This window comes from Erinaceus europaeus, chromosome 1 (genome assembly GCF_950295315.1).
Source record: "Erinaceus europaeus chromosome 1, mEriEur2.1, whole genome shotgun sequence".
Classification (NCBI taxonomy): Eukaryota; Metazoa; Chordata; class Mammalia; order Eulipotyphla; family Erinaceidae; genus Erinaceus; species Erinaceus europaeus.
The window spans coordinates 159862104-159870866 of record NC_080162.1 but is presented as its reverse complement, the minus strand read 5'-3'; the positions used below and the strand labels follow the sequence as shown (position 1 = coordinate 159870866).

The window sequence follows — 8763 nt, the reverse complement described above, 5'->3', positions numbered from 1 at the left end:
GAATAAATCATTGGAAATTTGAGTATGAGGGTCCCAGTTGGAACCCCAGTATCTCATGTACCAGAGTGATGCTCTGTTTTTTTTTTTTAAAGTTTTTATTTATAAAATGGAAACACTGACAAGACCATAGGATAAGAGGAGGGTAAATAAATTTACCCCTGCTGCTGACCATTAGTTTTTCCATTATGATTTTTCTTTTTCTCTTTGGATAGAGACAGAAAGAAATTGAGAGAGTAGGGAAAGATAGGGAAAGAGAAAGAGAGACACCTGCAGCACTGCTTCACCACTCATAAAGCTTTGCCTCTGCAGATGAAGACCAGGGAATTGAACCGGAGTACTGGTGTTTGGTAATGTGCGTGCTCTCCTCATTGCACTACCGCCTGACTTCTACAGCATTATACTGGCATATGCAATGACAGGGACCAAAACTTGGGACCCTGCACAGGCAAGTCCTCCACTCCACTCACTCTACTACTTTCCTGGTCACTTGCTGATTATTTTTAAATAAATTAACAAATTTCTTCATTTTGCAACCCTAATATGGCAAGTGTCAATAGATGACGGACACATAAGCAAAAATTCTTTGGGGTTCTCAACAATGTTTAAGGATGTAAAGAGGTCCAAAGAGCAAAAAAGTTTGAGAATTACTGTTCTAGAAAAATCAAAAAATTCCAAAACTGACCCCAGGAGAAAAAGATATCAAGGTAGGGTTAGCAAGATAGCTTAGATAGTGTGCTTGCTTTGCCAGATTTGAGCCCAGCCCCCACCACACTGATGGTGACTTTGGTGCTGTGGTCCCATTCTCTCTGTCTCTATTTTTGTCTTTCTATCTGAAAAGGGGGCCCAGAGTGGTAAAGCCCCAGTGACAAAAATAAAGTATCAAGGTAAATCAATTAACATAGAAGAAACTTAGCAGTAGTGCAGTGTGTTAAGCGCATGTGGCACAAAGCACAAGGACCCGGGTGAGGATCCCGGTTCGAGCACTCCAGCCCCCGGCTCCCCACCTGCAAGGAAGTCGCTTCACAGGCGGTGAAGCAGGTCTGCAGGTGTCTGTCTTTCTCTCCCCATCTTTGTCTTCCCCATCTCTCTCCATTTCTCTCTGTCCTATCCAACAATAATGACATAAGTAACAACAACAATAACTACAACAATAAAACAAGGGCAAGCAAAGGAAATAAATAAATAAAAGAAGAAACTTAGAAAGTTTAATTACTCCTCAGTAGATCATTCATCCTGCCAAATCTCTAATTTTTGAGAAGCTTAGTACTTATTTCCACCTCACAAGAAAAGAAATTTGTCAGACTATAAGTTAAATGTGTTCCAATAGCATAGTAGTCTTGCAAAAGAAATTCTCATGTATAAGGCTCCCAAGTCCCAGATTCAGTCCCTCATATCACCATGAGCCAGACCTGATCAGTGCTCTGGTAGGAAAAAAAAATTCAATGTGAGCATAACTATATACATAGTTATTGAGTTGAAAAGTACATATTTCACAAGCAGAAGATTACTTAGGATGTGCTTTACGAAATGAGGAAGTAAGTCAAGAAAGGAAATATGATGTCCAGGAAATAGGAAGAAAGAGAATGCATAGGGGAATAACAAAGGGAAATCCTAGGGTGGGACTCCTGAACAAATACATTTTGAGCTTCTTCTCTGTGCCAAGCACTGCTGCCCCATGGCAACTTGTCGGTGAGTAAACACAGAATCTGTGCACTCATGGAACTATCAACACCACTGGGCAGAAGGCTAACAGCAACAGTGAAACGTAAGTATATCATATGACATGTTAGAAGGGACTCTTTAAACCATTGCCCCCCTGCCCAATAAAATGATTTAAAAAATTCAACAGCAGTTACTTCATTATTTGGTCTCCAAAATTAATACCCAAGTAGAGCAGACCATATAGCCTCTCTGTGACAAATACTTATTAAAGTGTATTCATTAAGTATGAATTCAACTAACTATAAAAGACAAGAAGAAAATTCACCAAGGGTAATTGGTAGTAACTGCAAGTGGGAGAGAGTGAAAAAGATCACAGTACAAATGCTTCTTTCAATGAGGGAAGGCCACACTTGAAACTGGGTCACACACGGCAAAGCAGCATCTATCCCAAGTGAGCCATTTCACCAGCCCCCAGTATTGTTTCTAGAAATGAAAAATGGAAAGGCATCCTGAAATAGGAAATAAATTATGAATCATTTGTACAATTTGGACATTGAGAATAGACATACAATGGGAAGGCATGTTGCAGCAGTGTGTACACACACAGAGAGAGACAAAATAGTCTGTGAATAATGCAACTTAGGATGTACGTAGAGCATAAGCTATGTACTTGTATGTAAAGGTTTTGTTTTGCTTTTCTGCCTGACAGGTGTCAACTTCACTGTTTCTAATGGACTTCTTCCCTACCTCCACCCCTTTTTAAAAATTCCCCACAGAATGAAAAAGAGAGGGAGGGAGAGAGAGAGAGAGAGGGGAAGAATGAGTAGGAAGAAAAACCACAGCACTTTACCACTCGTGGAAGTCTCATGGTGCTTTGCATGGTACTTCCAGGGCAAGAGTTGTTTCCTCTTGTTTTTATTGTCTTTGTTAAATCTTATTTAATAGTGATAGCAAACTTGCTTAATATAGCTCTTAATTATGTGATTAACAGTGGACCACAGGATTAGGACTTAAGTAGTTTTTTTCTTTTTTTTTTTTTCCTCCAGGGTTATTGCTGGGGCATTAACCTGTGATGTGACCCCTCCTGTAGGGAGGGAGCCGGGGGGTTTGAACTGGGATCCTTACAGCCTTGAACTGGGATCCTTAAGCCAGTCCTTTACCACTCAGTCCCCAGGACTTGAGTATTATTTGTTTTTGTTTTGAAAGTTAGGTACTTTATTTTTTTGACAGTTTTTAAAAATTTATTTATTTATTTATAAAATGGAAACACTGACAAGACCATAGGATAAGAGGGGTACAATTTCCACCACCAGAACTCTGTATCCCCTCCCCTCCCCTGATAGCTTTCCTATTTTATTTATTTATTTATTTATTTATTTATTTTATGTAGTTTTTAAAGAATAGTTAGTTTGATTCCTCTGGGGAGGAAGATGACATTGTCATTGCAGTAGGAGACCAGCAGATGGCTGTCCATGGACAAAGACCTGTGGCAAAAGTTCTGAACAAGATAATTTTTGCAATTCACTGAATACCAAATTATATAAAATGTGCTTTTTCTTTGAGGAAACGTGGATCTAATAATTGGTCCAAGGCGCTAAGGATGAATTAAAAGAGTTATCTTCACAAGAGTGGTTCTCAACTGATAGTGGTTTTAGTCCATAGGAGACATTTGACAATATCTAGAGGCATGTTTGACTGTCATAATGGTAGGGGATGAGGTCACAACATGCATCCAGTGGGCAAAGGCAGAGATGGCATGAAACATCCTACCCTGGATAGTTTGCCACAGCAAGGAAGCCCCAAATGTCAATTATGCTGAGACTGAGAACACCTGGTCTAGAACATGTGTCTCAAAGTATGGTTGCTGCTGCTCTTCCTCCTCCCTCTCCGCACCCCCGTCCTCCTCTCTGTCCTCTTTCCAGGGGACGCTGTTATCTTGAGCCCAGATCCTTGAGCATGGGAGAGCACGTGCTCTACTGAGGGAACCATCTCCTGGCCTCAAACTCAGTTTTAATTATTTTTTTTAATTTAAAAAATTTTTTCTTTTATTTATTTTCCTTTTTGTTGCCCTTGTTGTCGTAGTTATTATTGTTGTCGTCACTGTTAGATAGGACAGAGAGAAATGGAGAGAGGAGGGGAAGACAGAGAGGGGAAGAGAAAGATAGACACCTGCAGACCTGCTTCACCGCCTGTGAAGGGACTCCCCTGCAGGTGGGGAGCCGGGGGCTCGAACCAGGATCCTTATGCCGGTCCCTGCTTCTCGCCGCATGCGCTTAACCCGCTGCGCTACCTCCCGACTCCCTCAGTTTTGATTTTAAAGGTATGTACACACTTGAAAGTGTAAACAGAGGGTTCTTTTTTAATTCTTTAAAAAATTTTATATTTATTCCCTTGTTTTATTGTTGTAGTTATTGCTGTTGTTGTTGGATAGGACAGAGAGAAATAGAGAGAGGAAGGGAAGACAGAGAGGGGGGAGAGAAAGACAGACACCTGCAGACCTGCTTCACCGCCTGTGAAGCTGAGGGCTCGAACCGGGATCCTTACACCTGTCCTTGAGCTTTGCGCCACCTGCGCTTAAACCATTGCACTACCGCCTGACTCCTGTTTTTTTTGTTGTTTGTTTGTTTTTTGGTTTTGTTTTGTTTTTTTAGTTTATTGTTAATTTCTACCTTTCCCTACTATAAATATCTTACACCTAATAACATAATCTAAATGGAAGAAGGAAGTACAGCAGCTGCTAAATTTCAAGATAAAAATAATAAGCTCTCGTGGCCTGGGAGTTGGCACAGTGATAAGGCTTTGGACTCTCAAGCATGAGGTCCCGAGTTTGATTCCCCAACAACACATGTGCCAGAGTGATGTCTGGTTCTTTCTCGCTCCTCCTTTCTCTTAAATAAATAAAATCTTTAAAAAAAAAAAAAAAGCTTTCAAATGAAATGTCTGAAAATATCAAATTTAAGACAGCGATGTTTTCATTTTGTCTGTTTAATACTATTTTTAAAAAAAAAAAAGCTAGCATGGTTATCACTGGGGCTCGGTGCCTATACCTCTGCACCAGCAGTCACTGTTTTCTTTCCTTTAAGAGGGTGAAAGATAGAGATAGACGGAAAAGGATAGATGGTGAAGCACTGCTCCACTGTTCATGAAGCTTCTCCTCTGCAGACACTCCCATGTGGTGACTGGGTACTGGAACCTGAATCCTTATCTATAAGAACACATGTGCTTTACCAGATGGGTCACATGCTTCACTTACTCCTCCCCCCCTTTTCCTTTAATTTTATGGGAGAGAGAGAGCACCGCTCAGTTCTGGCAGATGGGGTGCAAGAGGTCAAAGGGCATCTCATGTCAGTAAGACCTGTGCTTTCCCATTGAGTATGTCCAATGTTTATTATCTTAGTTATTTCTTCAGTTCCCATAAAACCAACAACCTTCCTCATATATGCTAGGCCATATTTTGCCTTTTTCTATACAGAAATTATTTTTTATGGTCAAAACATTAATTTGTTCACCATTTCCATAGATAGTTGAAAGAGAAGGCAAGTCTAAGAACATGGGCCCAGGCAGCGGTGTACCTGGTTACGTGCACAGGCCCTGGATTCAAGCCCCTATTCCCTACCAGCAGGGCGGGATGCCTCACCTGTGATGGGAGTAGTGATGCATGTGCCTATCTTTCTCCCCTTCCTCCCCTCTCAATTACTCTGTCCAATTTAACAAAACAAAACAAAAAAGGTGAATTGATAGTGTCTACAATGAGCTCCGTCAATAACCCTGGTGGCAATAAAAAAGTAAATAAGGGGGGTTGGGCGGCAGCACGGCGGGTTAAGTTCACGTGGCACAAAGCAAGGACCTGAGTAAGGATCCTGATTCGAGGTCCTCCCACGCCCCACCTGCAGGGAAGTCACTTCACAGGCGGTGAAGCAGGTCTGCAGGTGTCTGTCTTTCCCCTCTCTGTGTTCCCCTCCTCTCTCCATTTCTCTCTGCCCTATACAACAATAACTACAACAATAAAACAAGGGCAACAAAAGGGAAAATAAGTAATAATAAATAAATAAGAACACACATTTTTTTTTTTTAATCTAAGGGACTCCACTGAAGTCACAGATAGTAAAATAAGAATGGGGACCATATGTTGACACATCTGGTACAGCACACCTTGCAGAGCACACATTTTGCCCGCAGTTTCCCAGAGTGGGAAAACCCAACTCAGATGATTTCCAGAAACACATGCTTCCGTGGACCTGGGAAGTCAGATAAAAGAATAATCCAGGGTACAAAAATTAATTAATCAATCAATTAATTAATATGGATGCTTGTTGGACAGGGGGCGATACTATTATGTTTATGCAAAAGACTTTCACGCTTTAGGTTTCTGCAGTGCCAAGTTCAGCCCCCCCCCCCCCAACACCACCATAAACTAAAGCTGAGCACTGCTCTGGCAAAATAAACACACACTTGCTAATGAGACTAATATGCCCAGATTATCAGATTTGTTTTTTTTTCTTTTTCTAAAGAAATATATTTTTATTATTGGATAGAAACCGAGAAATCCAGAGGGGAAGGGGAGTTAGAGAAGGAGAGAGAGACAGAGAGACATCTGCAGCCCTGCTTCACCACTCCGGAAGCCTCCCCCTGCAGGTGGGGACCAGGAGCTTGAACCTGGGCCCTTGCACACTTTGATGTGAATGCTTAACCAGTTGTTCCACTGCCTGGCTCTAGACGTAGTTTTTTCTAATGCATAATCAGTCTTCAATTAAACTCAATAGTTACTCACTTGTTCAGAGAACACGCGATTCAATTTGTTTGGAAAACAAAATTTGCACTGTCAAAACTACAGGAGTGACTAATTTCGCAGGGTTTGGGCCAAAGAGCTCAGGTTTCAATCCCAGCAATCATCTCCTAGTCCAAATTCCCCGCGGATTGAAACTACAAGGATCCGACGTCAGAAGTGCTCTGACTCCTCCATGCGGATAGGGGGCGCGGGCGTCGGCCCTTTCCCGCCAACTCCACGAGCGTTCTAGCCCTGGCTCGCTCTGAGGCCTCAGGAGCCCGCGAGGCAGTTCTTCTTCCGGGGCGGCGCAGAGAAACGTGCGAAACCCGGATGTAGATACCGGTGCCGCTATATAAGCGCCACGCAGGCCTCACGCCTTTCTCTTTGCAGAAGGCGAGGTAGCTAGTGCGGCGGAGCTCTCGTCCGCTCGTGCTCCTGACTCACCGCTGTTCTCGTGGAGGAACAAGTCGGTCAGGAAGCTGTACCCGCAGCCATGGTGAGGCGGAGCCGGGTGCTGATCCGCACCGGTCGTGGCGACACTCAGTCCTGGGTCTCGATCTCGTTTGGGGAGCGCCTGGGGGGCAGTGAGGGAGTGAGGGTGGGCTGGGAGACGGTGAGAACCCCAGGCAGATTATTCTCCTCTCTACTTCCCCCTGGTATTTTGTTTAGGAATTATCGATTTTAAAAGACAAACTGGGCCAGCGGCGTAGACCTCCTTAACGCAGACGCGTGGTGTTCACTACAGAGCCGCTCGCCGTTCAGTTGTCAGTCACCGGGCTCGGGGTCTGGGTTGAGCCGGGCTGCGGAGTTGACGGGCTGGTGTTAAAAAGATGGTTGCTTCTGACCCGACAACAGGCCTTTAAGGATACCGGGAAGACCCCCGTGGAGCCAGAGGTGGCCATCCACCGCATCAGGATCACACTGACCAGCCGCAACGTGAAGTCTCTGGAGAAAGGTCAGTGCCGGGGAGACGCCGAGATGGCCGTGCAGGGCCTTCGGCACCGCGGTTGGCGATGAGGAAATTAACTACTGTGTTGAATCACGATGATAGTTGTGTATACGCTATTCTGAGCCAGCGCTAAAAGGGAAAAAAAAAAACCTTAGCGGGGGGGGGGGTGTTGCAGGTGGTGGCACTGAAATCACAGTGTGCGAGTGCCTGCCGCTCTGTCAACCCTTCTCGATTTCTCGTCTGTCCGTCCAGTAATTTAAAAAAAACCACAAAAGCCCTGAGGGTGGCTTCCATGTTGTGAATAAACTGAATTTTTTTTTTTTGCCCTGTAGTGTGTGCCGACTTGATCAGGGGCGCAAAAGAGAAGAATCTGAAAGTGAAAGGGCCGGTTCGGATGCCTACCAAGGTAAATTGAGCCCCACAGGACAGGAGTTGGAGACAGACTTGCTGTAGAGCGTGCTGCCCCTTTCTTGGGCAAAGGGTCTGACCAGCTGTGGCCTCTAGGAGTGCAGTCGCTGTGTAGTTGGACTGCGTGTTGACTAATTTCAAAGGTGACAGTTGAGGCATCTGTGCTTCTGTTTTTCTGTGCTATATTTATTGCTTCTCCAGCAGAGCAAGTGTGGGCTTGATTTTTTTTTTTTTTTTTAATAATTGAGAGTGACTGGGGTACTACTATTTGAGTAATGACTTCATAAAATACTGTGCTTATTTTTGTCTAATGCAGACTCTGAGAATCACTACAAGGAAAACCCCCTGTGGCGAAGGCTCTAAGACTTGGGATCGCTTCCAGATGAGGATCCATAAGCGACTCATTGACTTACACAGCCCTTCTGAGATTGTTAAGCAGATTACTTCCATCAGTATTGAGCCGGGAGTTGAGGTTGAAGTCACCATTGCAGATGCTTAAATTAACCTTTTTAAATAAATTGGTAACTTGTTAACACTTGTTGGCTTTTTCTTTCCTGCCTGTGGACAGGTTTTAGCATAGTTAAGCTGTGAGACCATTTATATTTCAGGTAGACTGCCTATGCTATATGCTAGCCATTTTGTTATCCTAGGTGAGCTGGCTGTTATTTGAGTTCTGTCAACTAATACATGATCTTGCCGTTGAGGGTGCATATTAGAGTTCTGTATGAAGTTTTTAATATAAAAGTTTAAGGGTTTATGAGAACTGGAGCACGTGTAATGCCAGGGATCAAACTCAGGAGCTCAGCAGTGCACATCACAGTGTATTCTTTCATATACATTCTATATTGGAATTAGAAATTGATGAAATTTCGGGAAAATTCCATGTAGCAACTGTAAATTAGCTGAATTCAAATGAAATCTTGAGGGTTTCTTTTTAAAGAGCATTAGGCCAGAATAAGTTAAACATGCTATTTCA

At 43.3% G+C, this 8763-nt stretch overlaps 1 protein-coding gene and 1 non-coding gene across 2 annotated transcripts; both read left to right on the top strand.

The window, feature by feature from the left end:
• Positions 1-6767: 6767 nt before the first annotated feature.
• On the top strand, positions 6768-8325 carry RPS20 (ribosomal protein S20). The gene is made up of 4 exons (XM_016191866.2): positions 6768-6926; positions 7286-7385; positions 7712-7785; positions 8104-8325. The coding sequence occupies exons 1-4, from the start codon at positions 6924-6926 to the stop codon at positions 8284-8286; spliced, it is 360 nt and encodes a 119-aa protein (XP_016047352.1). The 5' UTR covers positions 6768-6923; the 3' UTR covers positions 8287-8325.
• LOC132532471 (small nucleolar RNA U54) lies at positions 7439-7508 on the top strand. The gene has a single exon (XR_009544430.1). It is a non-coding gene; the product is annotated as a small nucleolar RNA U54 (small nucleolar RNA).
• Positions 8326-8763: the final 438 nt, after the last annotated feature.